The 19219-nt window shown below is 41.4% G+C and overlaps 1 protein-coding gene across 5 annotated transcripts in view; it reads left to right on the forward strand.

Annotated features, from left to right (window-relative positions):
- Positions 1-19219, forward strand: part of LOC145356351 (myosin-10) — a 164250-nt gene that overhangs the window by 10305 nt on the left and 134726 nt on the right. For all 5 annotated transcript variants that reach the window (XM_080208998.1, XM_080209000.1, XM_080208999.1 and 2 more), the window contains one exon: positions 10687-11057. In XM_080208998.1, coding sequence (XP_080065124.1) covers positions 10713-11057 — 345 coding nt within the window. In that variant the 5' untranslated portion in view covers positions 10687-10712. The remainder of the gene's footprint in view (positions 1-10686; positions 11058-19219) is intronic.

Consider the following 19219-nt stretch of genomic DNA (forward strand, 5'->3'; position numbering starts at 1 on the left):
TCTAGCTGCTTTTGAAATGTCCAAAGTAAACATTGAAATTCCTAGGAGATGTTTTCAAAAAGTTAAAACGTGGCATTCCTATTGTATTAATTCATTAAGGCCACTTGGGATTTGTGGATTTTCACAAGATGTGCAGAATACTGAGTGATGCCAAGTTTCATGCGGAGAATGGCTCAAGTTGAAGATTTTCAAACTTTTAGAAGTTTATTGCCTCGGAACCAGTGCATGCACGTGTATACATTCTTCTAGAGCATTTAGTCCTTATTTTATTGAAAGTTGCCTGCTAAGTCTTGCCATGCTGCAATTGCACCCTTCTACCAGTGATGCTGTGTTGACACTTTCTCGAAGATGGAAGGTGATTTTTACAGTCTGACAAAACTTTGCACGGTAAGAAGTCCAACAGATTTATTTGGTAGCAAAGCCACTAGCTTTCAGAGCGCTTGCTGCTCCTTCATCAGATGAGCGGGACTTCAGTTCACAAAGAGGGCATATAAAGACACAAACTCAAATTACAAAATAATGATTGGAATGCGAATCTTACATTTAATCAAGTCTTAAAGGTACAGACAATGAGTGGAGAAAGGGTTAAGGACAGGTGTATTGCCTCCAGTCAGGACCATTAGTGAGCTTCTGCAAGCCCAGGCAAGTCGTGGTGTTACACAGAGCGTGACATGAATCCAAGATCCTGGTTGAGGCTGTCCTCATGCGCGGAACTTGCCTATCAGTCTCTGCTCAGCGACTCTGCATTGTCATGTGTTGTGAAGGCTGCCTTGGCGAACGGTTACCTGAAGATCAGAGACTGCCTGTTACTGAAGTGTTCCCCAACAGGAAGAGAACAGTCTTGCCTGGTGATTGTCGAGCAGTGTTCATTCATCTGTTGTTGTAGCGTCTGCATGGTCTCCTAATGTACTATGCCTCAGTATCCTTTCCTGCAGCATATCAGGTAGACAACATTGGCCGAGTTGCAGGAGTATGTACCTAGTGGATGGTGTTTTCATGTGAGATGATGGCATCCTTGTTGATCTGGCACATCTAGCAGCGGTTGCTGTGGCAGGGTTGTGTGGTGCTATGGCCACTCCTCCTGAAGGCTGGGTAGTTTGCTGTGGACAATTGTCTTTTTGAGGTTGTGCAGTTTAAAGGCAAGGAGTGGGGGTGGTCTTGGTGACATGTTTGTCTTTAGCAATGATATGTTGAAGGTTCCAGAGAAGATGTTGTAGCTTCTTCATTCCAGGGAAGTACTGGACGATGAAGGGTAGTCTGTCCGCCATATCCCATGTTTTGTCTTCTGAGGAGGTTGGTGCGGGTTTTCTGCTGTGGCACGTCAGAACTGTTGATCAATGGGTCAAGCACCATATCCTGCTCTTATGAGGGACATCTGCACACATGAGGATGGCCTCAACTGGGATCTTGGGTTCACGTCTCACTATCTGTAACCCCCACAACTTGCCTGGGCTTTCAAAATCTCACTAACTGTCCAGGTGGAGACAATACGCCGTGCTTAACCCTCTCTCTCCACTCACATCTGTCTGTCCCTTTTTTTGAAAGACTTGATTAGCTGTAAAGGCTTGCATTCCAGCCATTATTTTGTAAATTGAGATTGTCTTTATATGCCCTGTTTGAATAAAATCCCACTCACCTGATGGAGCAGTGCTGTGAAAGCTTATGGCTTTTGCTACCAAATAAACCTGTTGGACTTTAACCTGGTGTTGTGAAACTTCTTTATTGTGTTTACCCCAGTCCAACAGTCGGTATCTCCACGTTATGGCTACCATAAACTTTTTGCACTGATATGGGCAAGGAAATTTGCGATGCGAAAGTTGACTGGGAGTACTTGTGGAATTGAGATTTAGTTGCTTGCCAGTTACATCCCTTGGTGACAATTGGGGAAAGATCAGATGAAAGTTGGGAAGAAGCTAATGCAGGGGTGGCAGGGCAGGTTGGGGCAGAGGGGAAGAGAGGTGGAGGTAGTTGGTAACTGGATAACCTACAGGATTTTCTGTAAGTAACTGGACAGCTAAGCTGTGGGAGCTCTGTTAATGCATCTAAATGCATGGCGGCAGTAGTTAGCACTTGTGCCTCAGGGACCCCAGTTCAATTCTATTCTTGGGTGACTGTGGAATGTGCATGTTCTCCTCATGTCTGCATGAGTTCCCTTCCTTGCAGAGATGTGCAGGTTAGGTAGATCAGCCATTCTAAACTGTCCCTTTCGTGTCCAGGGAATACATGGAGTTATGGGGATAGGGCATGGGTGGGATTGTTGCAGACTCAATGGGCAGAATGATCTTTATGGGTGGCATAGTGGTTAGCACCAGGTGTCCAGATTCACGTCCAGCCTCTGGTCCCTTTTTGTGGAGTTTGTCGTTCTCCCCATGTGTGCGTGGATTTGCACTTGCTTACTCCCATGCTTGAAAGATGCATGGGTAGGTTGATTGGCCATGGTAAATTGCTCCTTTTTTGTGTCAGGGGCTAGCAGGGTTAAAGAACTGCACTCTCTGTATTGTGTGTACCAAAACCCTTTGGGCCATCAAAATTTATGACTAAAATATTATCTTGCCATTGGATAAAATTACCTTTGAATGCTTACTCCCTCCTAGAAGGAAGTGGGGTATTTTTGAGGTAGGAATAAGTCACAGAATGTTTTGCTTAATAAGTTGATTAGTGGGAGAGCAGTTTTACAGAATTCCTGTTCCATTATCCTGTTGTTGATGTCTGTTGGATTCATTACTGTGCATGCCAGTAGACATAATCTGAAATGAGCAGAGTCATGATGCTGAGAAAGCATTGGGTGTGCTGAAGATAAATCATTTTGAGGTTAATTGAACTTTCAATTCCAGCAATTGGTTGAAACTGTTCATGAAGTAGATTTATGAAGGACAGGACTCTGGAAGTTTAGACAAAATGTAAAGAGCATTGTGGAAAATTGAGGAGGCTTCAACAACTAGCCCAGTTTTTGTCAATATTTTTCTTGACACAGAAGTTAAAGAATCTGTTCTCCGTGATGAAGGGTAAGATACAAAACCAGGATAGGAGAACATGAGCTAAGAATTTCCTAATGCAAGCGCATCATTGTATTCCAAGACTGTAATTTCAGAAGCTTTTGCTGCATTAAGATGCTGAGCTTGGAAGCGCGAATGTATTAACTGCAGTGCAAATGTGGGTTTGAGCAGTACTTTGCCTTAATGCTATTGTAGTAAAACTGTTACTGGATTTAAAAGGGAGAGATAGGCCATTCTTGCATTATGCACTTAAGAAAATCAAGGCATTAATAGTTTTCCAAATATAACCTACAGATGCATTTGATTTTTACTCAAGGGTACAAGTGTGTAATCACTTCTAACATAGGAGGCAATAAAGTGCAGAAACTGCTTTTTTTCGAGACAATCTGGAGATTTCTATGTAAAAGTGGAAAAAAAATTGTTTTAATTACTGGTATATGCATCCTGTTATACACTGGATGAAAAGCTCATTGTTCCTAATGGTCTGTTTAGGATATTGGTGTGGAGATGCTGGTGTTGGACTGGGGTAGGCATAGTGAGAAGTATCACAACACCAGGTTAAAGTCCATCAGATTTATGAAGGGCAGCACTCTGATAGCTCGTGCTACCAAATAAACCTGTTAAAATATTGGCCCATATGTTTTAACTTTAATACTAGTTCAATATTTAACTATGTAGTTAGTTGATCTTGGATACAAGTGTACTCTTGGTCAAGTGGGAAAATTCATATTGAATGCTGCAGACTTAAGTACACTCCAGGATAAAAACAAAAATCAGTTAAACAGATTCCAGTTTTGAAAGAATCATTGGATGTAAAATGTTCACTGTTTCTGTCCCTGGTAGATGCTGCCAGACCTGCTGACTTTTTTTTCATGCCTTTTCAGGTCTCCAACATTTTTGCTTTTAAATGTTGCAACTGGAATTATTTGAGTATTGTCCACTAAAAGAGCAATTTGGTCTTTTGGTTAAGATGCAGCTTGAGATGGGTGCACTGCCTTATCTTGTCAGCTCAGATCTTGAATATTTCTTGTGGGGAATGCACGGAGCTTTGGCTTTCTAACTTTAAGAATAAAGTAAAAATTAAAAGAGCAATTCCACGTTGTAGAATGTAGCATCTACCTTTTTGAGATGTGCAATTAACAACGTGGGGTGTTTGCTCATTTCATAATTGGTATGGATCATCTTAAACTTAAGTTTATTTTTGGAGCCATAAGTGTTGTCAAACTTGACCCTGATCTCTCAGCCAGAACAGTGTGTGTGTCAGCTGTTTCTGTAGTGCAGTGGTTATCACATTTGCTTCACATGCAAAAGGTTCCCTGGCTCAAACGGGCAGAGACATTCCATTATCTTTCCCACGAGTGGGGAAAATTTGTATGAATTCAACTCGTTGCTCAACGTTACCAAATCTTGATGTTACAGCCATATTATAGCTCCAGGTTTGCTAGTTTGGGCCTAATGCATCATTTTTCTGTTTTTGAAGGATATTAACAGTAATCAGGTTTTGCTATGAAACCATTTGAGAAATCTAGAGGTGCATCTACTTTCAAAAGAACCTTCTCAAATGAGATTTATGGTTGAAGTGTCAAGAGTTTTGTGAAAAACGAACTTGCGTCCTTGATACAAAGGCAAATACCAACCACTGTCCGATTCAAAGTTCTTTATTCTTTGCATATGCAAGCTGGCAAGCCTTTGCGATGTCACCTCCACTCAATGCTGGGAGTCAGGTAGCAAAGGCGTCCTGAATAATGGGACAGTCCCTTTATATAGTTTTACAATCCTTTATGGTCATATGCAGTCTGATGCAATATAGCTAATCACAAGACACCCTTTGTTCTGGTCAGATTAACCATATCTAAAGTCGTAATATGGTTAAGTGGGATTAGTTACAGGTATCTTAAGCTTGTCATTTACCCAAACTGCTGGTTTAGCAGGTTTTTGCAAAAGCTCATAGTTGCATGAGATATTAACTTAATATCTCATTCCCTCTATTGTTTCATGATAAATTAAACTTTTTTTAAGAGAGGAGTTAGAACATAAGAACATAAGAAATAGGAGCAGGAGTAGGCCATCTAGCCCTTCGAGCCTGCCCCGCCATTCAGTAAGATCACGGCTGATCTGAAGTGGCTCAGTTCCACTTTCCCGCCTTCTGCCTGTAACCCCTAATCCCCTTGCCTGTCAAAAACCTATCTACCCACGTCTTTAAATATATTTAGCGAGGCAGCCTCCACCACTTCAACAGGCAGAGAATTCCAGAGATTCACCACCCTTTGAGTGAAGAAGTTCCTCCTCAACTCCGTTCTAAACTACACCCCCCCCCCCCCCCCCCCCCACCTTATCTTGAGGCTGTGCCCTTTAGTCCTGCTGTCCTTTCTGAGCGGGAAGAGCCTCTTCACCTCTATCCTATCCATCTCATTCATCATCTTGTACGTCTCAGAGATTTTCCCCTCATCCTCAGAGTTTGGGCTCTGTTATAGGCCAGGCGTTGACAAACACATTGTAGCAAGAACAATAATAAGCAAACCACCAGAATAAGATTCCCCACGCATTATTATTCTTCCCCAGTCCCCAAAGAGGATACCAAAGGGCCACCAGCCAAGGGGATTGTCGTCCTTAAAATTCTGCCTCTCAGTTCTAATTTAGTCTGCTGTCTTTTTAATATGCCCAGCTAAATCATTGATTATTGTTGGAGTCTGGAACGTATGTACAGCACTCAGAGCCTATTAGGGCGCAGGTGCCTCCAGTAGCCACCAACAAGTCATCTAAAGCCATTCAATTCTGAGTGCCAGTGTTCATAAAGCTACGACTTCAGCTGAAATTTCAAAGATAGTGGTGCTCACATCCTCTAATCCATCTGCAGTATCATTAGCTATTATCTCAAGAGCTGATGCCATATTGATCAGCTCTTGAGCTGACTTTGCTGTCCCATTGGCAGGAAAGGCTATCATCCAAAACCGTTCCACTTTGGTGATGGCCCGTTTAGATCTTAACAGGTGTATCTTGGGGTGGAGATGCAGGACGTCATAATGTCGGACATAGGGGGCCTCATACGCTAGATAGCAAGATCCAGACCAGTCCCAGGGAAGCCAAGGATGGGCGTTATCTCCACAGACAAAATAAGTGCCATTGTATGCTACCATGTTGCTCAGTAGAACTGGATCGAGACTGAATGGAGCTCCCACAGTGCTCCAGGTTTGGTTGGCTGCCAGGCAATGGACTTTAGGCCTTAGTTTTGTCAAACTACTACGAGGACAGGTGACATTTAGTCTGCTGAATGCAGTTGCTATAGCCAGTGGATTTGGTTCTGTTTCTTATCAGGCTGATGGATCTCCTTTGTTTACAATGAAGTGGGGTGGAGAGCCTGACCTATTAGAGTTGGGCTAGTAATGTTTCTTAAAGACCAATAAAGTAACCCCTTTTCCCTCATAGTAGAGACATCACTACTGATGTCTACCTGATAACTTCCTCCCGTGGTCTGGGCTCCCTTTCTTCTGTGATCAGTTCCATTTTGATACAAAATCCATTCTATCATTTCCCAGGCTTTGAGCGGAATAGGGAACAAGGGTATTTCCCCTTTGGTATGTGTGAGCAGACCCAACATCCACTTACGTTAAACTTTACAGCAAACTCATATACAAAAAGATGTTAAAGTGAAATTGTCCATTAGTCAATCCATCTTTCAGCCTTCCTTTTCTGTTGATCTGGTTGTCCTGGTGCCTGGAAAATAGGCTGAAGATGAAGATAATCCTCACGATGTATTAGTAGATATTGATGTCCACTGTTTAGTCACTCAGATGTATCCAACGAGGTTGTCCTTGAACCTTGATTGCAGTTGGAGTCTGGAGGAGAACTTGGAAAGATCCTTTCCCCTGTGGCCCAGGTTTGGATTGATCCCAGTTCTTTAGCACGAGGTCTCCTATCTGTGGTCCAAGGAAGTAATCCTTCCCAAGGTGGGTGTCAGAGTGTAGACAGTCAAAGGCAGTGATGCATCCAGAATTCAAACTTGGCCTGCTGGAGTGACCCAGAGGCCTTTTGACCCTGAATATGAACATCCACGTGTCTTCCAAAGATAGTGCTCAGAAGCAGGGGCGCCTCCCTCTAAGCACTGAATAGTGACTATATCTGGCATGTCCAGTGTGTTTGAAGAAGGCAAGTGATTTATCACCTGCTTATTCATGAGCACTGTTTAGGCGGTTGTAGCCTTTTTGGCAGCATAGTCAGTCAGTCCTGGCATTACCGCTGGTCACTGCTGAGTCATTGGCAATGTGGGCAGCACATTTAATAATAACCAGTTGTTTAGGGAGGAGGATGGCTTGGAGAAGATTGCGAACATGAGTTTTGGATGGGAGTCCCCAAAGAGGTAAGAGAACCTCTTTTGGCCCGTAATTGGCCAAAATCGTGGGTGACCCCGAAAGCATAACGGGAGTTGATGTAAACGTTTGTGGATTTGTTTGCAGCGAGGATGCAGGCGTGGGTGAGGGCAAATAGTTCAGCCTTTTGCGTGGAGATGGAAGGTTCAAATGTAGCCGGTTGAAGTAGTGTCCACAATCATAGCCAGAAAGGGGTGTCCCCAAGGGTGAGAGGGAGGAACTGCCATCAACAAACATGGTAAGGTCAGGGGAAGAGAGGGGAAAGTCTAAGCCCGGATGAGGGGAGGTTTGTCTGGAGTGATAGGTTGCCTTCTCCAGTCCTCCTCCTGTTGTTGTTCATTGGTGTCAAACAACAATGGCACGCCAGACACACCAGGAGGTACCTCCGGTTTTTCTGTTTGGCATGTCGCTCTAGCCCTTTTTTCTCCCTTTCCAACCTGTCTTATTCTGCTCTATCAGTCTTTTGTCCTTCTCATGCTTCATCACATTCACTAATCCTCCTCCTACGTGTAGTATCCACCCAGCTCTCCAGCTTTGATTTCTTGGTTAACTCATCGACTTTCTTTCTCCAAGACGACATTAAAACTTTCCATTTGCTTCCCGTATTAGGTTTCCGAATAGCCTCTTCTGCTTTAATACACTTACCCGTATCCCAAATTCCCCCTAATTACTAATTTTCCTTTTTTTTTTGTTTAAGCACCCTGACCAAGCATCCTAAGTTGCTCCTCATCCTTTGGGTTTTCCTGACACATTTTTATATAATGGGGTCCCATCCCTTGACTTGTCCAAAATTTGACCCATTGTTAAGAGATTTTGGGCCACTTGTGCTTCACGATCCTCAGTGCCTTGTTGCCTTTATGCCCACTTCAGGACCCTGACCTTCGCGTGGGGTCTAACGTTTGAGACGGGCACTTCCTGTCCATCGACACAAGTCGTCATGTCTCCAACTTCACCTAATTCCCACTCCTTACTACGTCTTGAGAACTCAAACCTCAAATTCTACTGACCTTGGGACTCGAACCTCCCGGATTTAATATACCAAAACCCGGGGACTCTAACCTCCAGGTACACAGGGTGGGGGTGGACTCAAACCCTCCACCATTTCACTGAACAGACCTGGGGACTCTAACCATCTAATGTCTTAACAAATAAACCTGAGAACTCTCACCACCAGGGCAACTGGGAGACTCGAGCTGCCCAGTGTAGGAATAGTCGGTGTTCAAGGACATAAGCTATCTCCGGGTTCTGTCAATACAGGGACTCGGGATGAGGGATCAACTGACTATTTAGTTTCTTGAGAGAGACCAAGGACCTTGTCACCACCACCCAGATATTTGCTTATTCAGTCTACTTTCGAGGACATCTGTACATGTTGGAACCCTGCTTTACAGCGCCAGTTGTTAAGTTCATTTTTCACGAGACTCTTCGGTCCCTGATACAAAGGCAAACATCTTTATTCTTACATTGGCAAGCCTTTCCCAAGTAACTTCCACTCAGTGCTGAGAGTCAGGTAGCAAAGGCACACTGAATAATTGGGTAGTCTCCCTTTATGTAGTTTATGCACAATCTTTGTGGTCATATGTGGGCTGATGCAATATAGCTAATCGCAAGACAGCCTTTGTTCTAGTCAGGTTAACTGTAGCTAAAGTCATAACATGGTTATGTTGAAAGAAAGAGAACTGTTAATGGGTAAGTGGGATTAGTCACAGGTATTTTAAGCTTGTCATTTACCCAAACTGCTGGTTTAGCAAGCTTTTGTAAAAGCTCGTAGTTGCATGAGATGTTAACCCCTTTAATATCTGTGATGGGGAAAGTCAGAGCGGCTTGCTGTTGAATAATCTTGCGTGGCGTTGGCACAATTCTGGAGAACTGGCCATTTTGTCTATTGCTGGTACCAAATCTAAAGGAGATGGTGGAGTGGATAGTGAAAGGGCTGCTACTTTTTTATTTTAGGCACTTTAGAAATTTTTCTGCTTTTGAGAAAATAAGATTAAAAATTGTCGCTATACAGATTTCTTTCCTGCCTGATTTAAGTACCAGTTCAAAGTATTGGCAAAGCATGTTGGAGGCCTCTGGAGGTGAACAGGCCATATGACTATTCTGTGCACTTGCCTGAACAGATTGTTGTAGCCAAGATCACAGTGACTCATGTCTGCTACCACTGATCTGATGTAACTGATTCTCCTGTTGCATATCAATTTCTGTTGAGTTGTGTGTCAGTAGTCATCTAAATTATTCATCTATTAAACCATTTCCAAGTGAATGGGGGGAAATGCTGTCTTACCCCATGTTAATCACCTGAAAGTATTTGCTACTAACTATCTATTGGCTGCTCCTGTCCTGAATGTGATGACTCATGCTGGAGTTATGTTGATAGCTGTAATTCTGAGCAGTGGAGGGATGCATTTCTTGGACTTTTTTAAAAAAAAATCAGGCCTGTGACAATGCTATGATGAACTTGAACTCAGCACCATCACTGCCCCTTTTTAATTTTGATCAAGAATGACTGACTGAATCATCATTCAAAGGAACTGAGGGAATGTGTTTTTTTGCTTTTATTTACACCAGTTCCTCACCCTTGTATTGTTCCTTCCTTATTTTTAAAATCAAAATCCCAAGTTCCTTAATCACATGGTAACTGCCATTGTTTCAATGTCAGAAGGCTTTTTCCATTTTTACTTTGTGTATTTTCCAGTAATGTGATGCACGCAATAGTGAGTACAGAATATATAGAAGATTTCGTAACCAAATTGTCAGTAATGTTTTATCTTTAGACAGAGTCACAAATCCAACATTTTCTTATCCAAAGTAAAAGTTTTTACAGACATTTGAGGTGAACTTGCTCATAGAATTTTGTTTTTTCTTTATGGAATGTGGGCATCAGTGGCTGGGCTAGCATTTATTGCCCATCTGTCTCTAACTACCCTCTATTTTAGAGGACATTTGAGTCAACCACAGTGTTGTGGATCTGGCATCGCATATAGGCCAGACCAGGTAAGGATGGCAGATTCCTAAAGGACATTAATGAACTAGATGGGTTTTTAAAACAATGGTTTCATGGTTATTATTAGACTTTTAATTCCAAATTTATGAATTCAAATTTTGCCATCTGCCATGAACCCAGGTGCACAGATTTTACCTGGGTCTCTGGATTAATAGTCCAATGACTATGCCAGCCTTCCCTGATTCCACTATGAAATCAAGGCAGTTGTGGCTCCGGCCTTTATTTATTAATCTCACATCCCTCAGACCTTGGGACTATTAAAATTTAATATTGCAGAATTTATGGATGCTAACTTTAATGTGTTTTGCATTTGCTGCAGGTGAAGTTGGCCACTTTTGAATTCCGATGGCTCAGCGGAGTGGCCAAGAAGATCCGGAGAGATATCTCTTTGTGGATAGGGCTCTGGTTTACAACCCTGCTACTCAAGCTGACTGGACAGCTAAGAAACTTGTTTGGGTGCCATCAGATCGCCATGGCTTTGAGGCCGCAAGCATACGAGAGGAGAGAGGTGACGAGGTTGTGGTGGAGCTGATGGAGAATGGCAAGAAGGCTCTAGTCAACAAGGATGACATTCAGAAGATGAATCCACCCAAGTTCTCAAAGGTGGAAGACATGGCTGAGTTAACCTGCTTGAATGAGGCTTCCGTCCTGCACAATTTGAAGGATAGATACTACTCTGGTCTGATTTATGTAAGTTTCAAATGCTTAACATTTGCACAAATTAAAGTGAAAAGTTCCTTCAACTGAAAGCTTTCCTATATGGAAAAAGTTGGAAATCAGTGATCCACCTGTTCTCTCTGAGGGGAGTTGTGCTAAGCAGATAGGCAATGTTTAAGTTGCGAGAAACCAGTTTTTAATCTTCCCCTCAAAGTCCAATAGTTACTTGGAATATTGCCAGTCCCCTCTCCAGAACAGAAGTGTTTATTTGATGCATGGTTAAGAGAAATCAATTCATTCTGTTTTTGTTTGTTTGTATTCGCTAAAAATATTTTATAATTTCAGCAGAATATCCAGGTATACTTAAAGTTGAGTGTGTATTTTTCTTTGTATAATTTCTGCTAAATTAAAGTAAAATACTGCAGATGCTGGAAAGCTGAAACAAACAAAACTGCTGGAAAATCTCAGCAGATCTGGTGGCATCTGTGGAGAGAGAAACAGAGTTAATGTTGAGTCCATTTCATACATAGTCAGAATATTTAATCTTCTTTTCTCTCCACATATATCACATCAGACCTGCTGAGTTTTTCAAGCTGTCTATTTTACTTAAGAACAGAAAAGGCTGGATAAACTCAGCAAGTCTGGCGGCGTATGTGGTGATGAGGTAATTAACTCTAGATGAGCTGAAATTTTTTTATTTCTGGCCTTTATTTAACTAGAAGTTGTAAATTGTTCAGTACCCATTTATTGGTCTCTAATTTGTGTTCTTGTCAGCTTTATCAGAACTCTTAACACATCCGATCACTGCTGGTGAAGTTGCGATTCATCTGGCAATTATTAGATCTCTTAAAGCGTTACAATAGATAGGTGTTTTAAGAATTATTTTCCTGCTTCTGATCTCTGAATTTGAGTTCACTTCAGGTTTATGGAATAAAGGTCCTCAGTTGAATGTCAAGTTTCACCTGAATTTTGATGCCATCAACCCAGTTACTGATGCACGAATTGTCCATAATTTGACACAATTGTCAGTCTTCGAGCAAAAAGTTTGGAGATGGGAGAATGAGGGAAGTCACAGGGGTGTTAATAGCCTTGGTATTCTGATTGCTAGGGTTAACATATTTAGGACGGAGACTTGGAAGCACTTCTCACCAGCTGAGAAAAATAGCAATCCAATTCCAGTACCTAGCGCTGGCGTTGAGCATAAAGACCAAAATTCAGTTGTGTAGGGAGCTTCAATTGCATTGCTAGAGGTGTGTAGGGTATGTTTTCAGGTTTGCCTTTAGTGATTATTGACACATTGTGACCATTTTGAATTATTCCCTTCATTTTTATTTGCGCTGCTGCAAATAAATGTAAAAATATGGGTGGCACAGTACTTGGTACTGCTGCCTCTCAGTGCCAGAGACCAGGGTTCTGTTCCAGCCTTGGGTAACTGTAAAGTTTGCACTTTTTCCCTGTGACTGTGCAGCTTCCTCCCATTGTCCAAACATGTGCTGGTAGGTAGATTGGCTGTGCTAAATTGCCCTTTAATGTCATAAATTAGCAGGGTAAGTATGTGGGATGCAACTTGATGGGCTGAATGGACTCCTGTAGGAATTTTATTATGATCCTATTCCTTGAAATTTGAATAGTAACTTGATAAATTTGATTTAATACAACTTAAAATGGGTTTTCAGAAATTTTAAACACTTTTAATGGTGTCAGTCCATCACTGGCATGTAACTGATTTTGATGCCATCAACCCAGTTACTGATGCACAAATTGTCAGTCTTGTTCGAGCAAAAAGTTTGGAGATGGGAGAATGAATTAATATATATTTTTACTTAATCACTTCAGTATATTTTAAAGAAAATCATTCAAAGCTTTTCAAAAACTTAATCCATACTGGAGGCATGTGGGTGGGGCCTGCTGCTAGTAGGATTTGTGTCCAGTGAGCACAAAGGATTGCAGAAATATGCTGAATGCAGTCTGCTCTTGAAATTCTGATTGTGCACCACTTGCATTGAAGAAAATTATGCAAATGAGTGGAAACTCCAGGTCATTGCTGTTTCCTAAGTGGAGATGGTTAAACAATCACTTTTAAATGTCACTAATACACTTTCTTTCAGCTTCTAAGAATACGTGCTCATGCTACATGCCCAAAAACAATTTGAAAAGCACTGATGTGCAAAGTTCTTGTAATACTGCCTGCATCTCTTCAAAAGTAATGCAATCATTGTGAAATGCTTGTGAACATCCTCTGGCTGTGAAAGGTATAATATAAACACTAGTTAAATCTTGTTTATTCTAAATGACGCCAATGTTTACAAGTCATCCAAATGTTTGAAACCATTTTAGTTTGGTTGCTTTGTGTTCTGCCTCAAGTGTTTCTCAAGCGCATTAGTTGAAAGTATGAGTTGGAAATCTTTGTCCCAGGTTCAGAATTAGTAAGTGGTTTATACATTTCAAGTAGCAATAAATATGATTTTAAATTACTAAAACTCTCCTACTATTCAGTTATGATCTGTTTGGTATCAATAATTCATTTGGTACTAATGGAGTAGGAATCCCAACTGACTCTCGTGTTTTAAGTTTATTGGTGCCATGAGTAAGCTTACATTAACACTGCAATGAGGTTACTGTGAAAATCTACACTGAGGGAGAATTGAACATGGCTAATGCATCCAACCAGTTTTTCAGACAGTGGGAGGAAACCAGAGGAAAGCCACGCAGACTCCACACAGACAGTGACCCCGAGCTGGGAATCTAACCTGGGTCCCTGGCGCTGAGAGGCAGCAGTGCTAATCACTGTGCTGCAGTGTTTTATGAAGCATATCATGTGATAGCAATAAAAGCAAATTTAATGGCTTAGCTTTAAGTTTTCCAGCAGTTGGGAATTGTGGGCTGTTTGTTACTCTGCCTTGAAATTAATTCATGGGTTAGTATTGAATGAAGGACTATTGAGTATATGTAAGGTTGGCCTTTTGCCACATTTAAACTGGTGGTATACAGCAGCTGAACTAGTTGAAACACTTGCCGAATCATTCAGTACTGATTTTTGTCACTGTTCAGTATAAGGACTACAACTGATTTTATGTACTGTCTCCAACATTCTATTTTCCCTCATCTCACTAAGGTATTGCCATAACGTCAGGATAATTAACTGTTTTCACCCAATGCATGTCAAAGGAGGTCAGGAATTTTGGCTTAAAAGTCACCCCTGAAACTAATGAAGAACAACTCATTGAGCAAATGAGTGGCAATGCATTTTACTTGCCAAAGGTGATCCTCTCTTCAGTGGTAGAGAATTGGAGTTCAGCAAACAATCAGTTTATGGATTGATTATTACACTGGAAAATGGAGGATAAACATGAATCCATTTGGCAAGTTTTATTCCTCGTCATTCTCCCCTTTTATTGCAGGAACTGGAGTCTTGTACCTTTTACCCCCAAGTAGTAGTTCATATGCGTTTAGATAATGTTGCCTGAAAATTGGGTGGGGGAGGGGGCGTAACATTGCTATGTCAGATTGTATTCTTGCCATGGTCCATTGTCAGCCAGAGAACAGTAGGTATTATGAATAGGAAGCCTGACATTTCACCCACCTTCCAGCTGAGTGGTTTTAAGGTCAGTTTTAGTGCCCTTGTTGTCATGTGAATTCCCATGTGACTGATGGGAGAGCTGTAAATTATCCTGACCTTAATATTACTATTCAGGATAACAACAAAATAATTACCATGATCCTTGTTTGAGTTCCTTCATTAACTGCATTCAAAGTTCAGCCAGGGCCAGGAACAGAATTCTGTTGTGTTTCTCTCTATAATGTAAACAGTTTTCAGGGCTTTGCATTTATTTAAAATACATTGTGGGCAGCAGCCTGGCAATGCTGGCTTGTTTGCTATTGAATATCCTATTTTTAATCTTTCTATCCTTCTCTTTGCTCCTTCTCTCTTGCTTTTTTTAAAATAACCAGTCTTGAAGATTTTTCATGTTTGTCTGGATGGGTGTGGTACCATGGGCATTCACAGCTTGTTGATTCTTAACTGATGCAAGATGCCAAATATCAGGCCATTTGTATCCAGTGCAGTAGGCTTGTTTGAGTTGGCCAGTTTCGAAATCTTCAGTGCAGGCCAGGAATCATACCTGATCACTCTCTCTGGCTCCTTCTGATGAAATGTTGATGGTGCTGTCATTGCTTTTTACAAAACCAAGTATAAGTTTATTTATCAGTCACAAGTAGGCTTACGTTCACACTGCAATGAAGTTACTGAAAATTCCCTCGTCACCACACTTCTCTTCACTAAGGGAGAATTTAGCATGGTCAATGCGTCTAACCATCCTGTCTTTTGAAACCAAGCAGAATTAGCTTAAAAACGATACTTGTGTTTCGCTCTTGCGGGATAAATATTAAACTGATATCTTGAAGAAGTGAGCTTGTATACCACCCTCACTCAGTGGTCAATGATTGTTTAATGGGACTGGAAGGAAAGGATGTAGATTGTCAAAAGAATGTGTCCTTCCTTCCTTCAGATACTTAGACACTAGTTAATAAATCCAGTAAAGAAGCTTATTCAGGGAGATGTTGAATATGGGACTCTACCACATGAAGTGATGGAAGCCAATAGTACAGATGCATTGGAAGGGGAGAGCCAGATGAATATAGAAGGATGTGCCCTAGGCTGTGGTGGAATAAGGTGGGTAAAGGCTGATGTGATTTCCATAAATAGCAGCCTAGACTTATTGAACTGAAAGGCTTGTTTGTTTACCAACCTTAAGGTACAATGTGTCACTTGAAGCATTTTACTTTAATTGTTTTGAATTTCTGGTGCTGAGGGACATGTGATAAGATAATGCTGCCTGTAGAACTAGTCACTTATCACCAATATTTCTAGCAGTTTCCCATGGAACTAGTTCAACTATAATTGTTGCAGATTTGAGACTTCCCTGCAATATGAGAACATTCTGTGCAATTTAATGTAAAATAACTTGTGGTTTTCACTAAGTTTAGGCCTTGGGAGGTCCAAGGTCAGCCAGCATACCTGTAGCTATGCTCAGTCACAATTGGAAGATGTTTTTTAAATAAAAAATTACCTGCACTTGGCTCCTAGTTGGAGGTTGGGACAGAAGCCTGATTGACTGCAGAAAGGTTTCTGCACTTGCAAATGTTAATGTTTCATGGATGGTCCCAAAGGTTATAAAGAGTAACTTGCCTCCTGATTCCTAAAAGCCTGTTTGGTCACAAGTCAGGTATGTGATGTGTGCACCACTTATTTGGATGAGTGAGCTCCAATAACACTCAAGCTTGACACCATCCAGGTCAAAACAACCCTTATGATCTGACATCCAGTCAGTAGACAAACAAGTCTTTCAGCCCAATAAGTCTCTAGGCTGCTATTTGTGGAAACCACATCAGCCTTATCGTAGCACAGCCTAGGGCACATGCTTCTATATTCCTCTGGCTTCCCCCTTCCAATGCATCTGTACTAAACTTAGACATTCACTGTGTAGGTGCACCAGTCACTCACCAAAACACTTTTGATATGTTCTAAACCCACAACCTCTAACACGGAGAGGAACCAGGGCAGCAGGTAAATGGAAGCACCACATACAAGTTCTCATCCTGATCGTACGCAATTCTGACTTGGTTGGGTTAAAGTCCTGGAACTCTTTCCGTAACAGCACCTTGGATGTACCTATGTTGCATTTGCTGCAGCAGTTCAGAAAGGCAGCTTGCCACCAACTTGAGGGCAATTGGGGATAGGTGATGAATGCTGGTCTAGCTGGTGATGTGTGCTTCTATGGATACAAACCTATATGGAAATCCTATGCAAAATGGGCATCAAAAAAGATGAGATGTTTCTTCTGTCAATGAAAACAAATTATCCTAATCCCATTATTGGGGGAAGTCACCTTTTTAAAAATCTTGCTCTCGGTGCTCCTTTCCACTTAACCCATTTAAAAACCAATTGTTAATTGTGGTCCTTCTCGTAGTGGGTGGGTTAACTCTCAACTAGCTGCTTTTGTAAGTGATTTATATTTTAAAATATTAAGTGGATAGGCAACTTCTACAGAATTGATCCATTGTGGAAATAGGTTTCCTTTTTTAATTGAATTAATGAGTGGAGTTAGTTTTTGAATTCCTGTTAATGAAGATAAATGCACTCTACACTAGCATTGCTGATTAGCCAGATAAACACCACCTTATAAAGAGCAAAATTTATAACTGTCATGGAAACGAGAAGCAGGAGGAAGCCATTCGGCCCTTCAAGCTGGTGTTTTAGTTCACAAAATATAAATTAAACAAGATAACTATCTGCAAAATCTGCTTTCTAAAAAAAAATGCAAACGCAAGCACTTTCCTCCAGTACACTGCTGCTTGGCTGGTGTTAGCACAGATTACAGGGCAGCAGTTGGCAATTATTTTATATTTGACACCAGAATCCCCCCTTGGCGGTTTTAGGAGTCTGGGTATCTGAGTTTAGTTTCAAGGTCCCTAAATTTAATCTTTCACTGATACTTCAGTTGCTGTCTTTTTGTTCTGATTTTGTTTGGCCCCGAAGTTCCACTGTGACAGTAATGTGCTCCAGAATTTCTTTGTTTGCTGATTCTAGGTTTTGAATTACAGCATACAGCTGATGCTACCTTCTCTATCTCGGCTTCCTCATTTCTTCTCACTGAGCTATTTAGCTAGATGTGGTACAAGGGATTTCCTTCGAAGGCAACAGGTTCAATTCTGGGTATGAATGGAGATCAGTGAAGTGAGAAAGCAATGTATTTAAATCTAGACTCACGACCTGGAAGTTTTAATTCATACTTGATGCATTCCACGCAACTGTTGTCATCCATGGTGAATGAGTCATTGCTGAAAAGATTGAATCAATGATTGCAGGTCTTTGTTAAATCATTATTCTCTTCATGCGCTGACCCAAATAAAGGCCATAACTGGGTCTAGCAAAGCAGTGGTCAGGTACTGGTAACAATTACTGAAGCTGCTTAATAAAAGATCGGTTGAATGCTTATGCAATGCTGCCATATGTGCTTGTGTTGAAATAAACTCCTTAGTGCTGTATTAATGGTTTTGATAGTAAGGTAGTTGTGCCACACTCTTTTATAAACAGCATTATCGTTGTTTAGTTTAACTTGGGTAATTAATCTCAATAGAATTGAAGTTCCAAGTCTCTGGAGATGGTGTTTAATCTGAGCATCCAGATTGGCTGCAAACCAGAAACTGGCTGCATGTTGAGTGAGCGAGTAGCGTATTTAAAACCTATTCACATCTTTTCAGTATAGCAGTACACTGGTGTTTTATTTTTTCCCCTCGACCTAACTTTTGGATGTCAGTTCCCTCCGTCCAAGGTATAGGGTATAACACTATTCACAAATTAAGTATATTTTTAAGTGATGCTGCAGTGTAAACTCACTTGGCCATGGTTGATACACACAGGCTTTTCCCACCAAGTTCCAGCAATGTTTTTTTCCTTTCAAATGCCCAGCAAAAAAAAAAGTGACAATACCTAACCAAACAGTGAAATCTGTTATTGTCCAGTGGTATGAATTTGGTGTGGATGTAACATTTTATGGTCCAGCACCAAGGTGACCAGCTGACCCACCATTTAACAGACAATCCCAGGCTATATAATGCCAGATGCTGTTTGTTCTGTATTTTCCAATCAGTTTGTTGGGGACCCACTTCCTGCTTTCTGGACTTTAATTTGCTTATGTGTGAAGTATGCACCTGTATTGTCATGGTAACCATCCCCCATACCCTGCACATCATCCACACCTGCCCCTCCATACCCTGCGCACATCATCTTTCCCCTGCCCCCACACAGCACAGCATCATCCTCTCTCTGTCATTTTTAATTTCCAGCAATGGATTCACATCAGTCGAGTGGAAATAAAGTTGGCTTGTGATGCTTCAGCCTATTTATCTTCAATCAGATGGTGATTTTTTTTTAAATGGAAGATAGTAGACAAGGTTGGACAAATGCATAACCTAGGCCTGCCAAAGAACTTTCCTTTTTCTGGTTAGTGTAACCAACTCATTGACCGACGCAGTTAGAAGGATCACAAGAATTAAAACTCGGGCTGGGAATAAGCAACAAATAACTTGTGTCCCAGCTGGCTGGCTTTTAGAATGGTGGATCGGGCAGGACTACAAGTTCAATAAAGTCGTTGCAAGGAAGGATGGAGCGAATGGCCCAAGTCCATATTCCA

Source organism: Carcharhinus amblyrhynchos, chromosome 21, assembly GCF_965287045.1.
Source record: "Carcharhinus amblyrhynchos chromosome 21, sCarAmb.v2.hapA, whole genome shotgun sequence".
Taxonomy (NCBI): domain Eukaryota; kingdom Metazoa; phylum Chordata; class Chondrichthyes; order Carcharhiniformes; family Carcharhinidae; genus Carcharhinus; species Carcharhinus amblyrhynchos.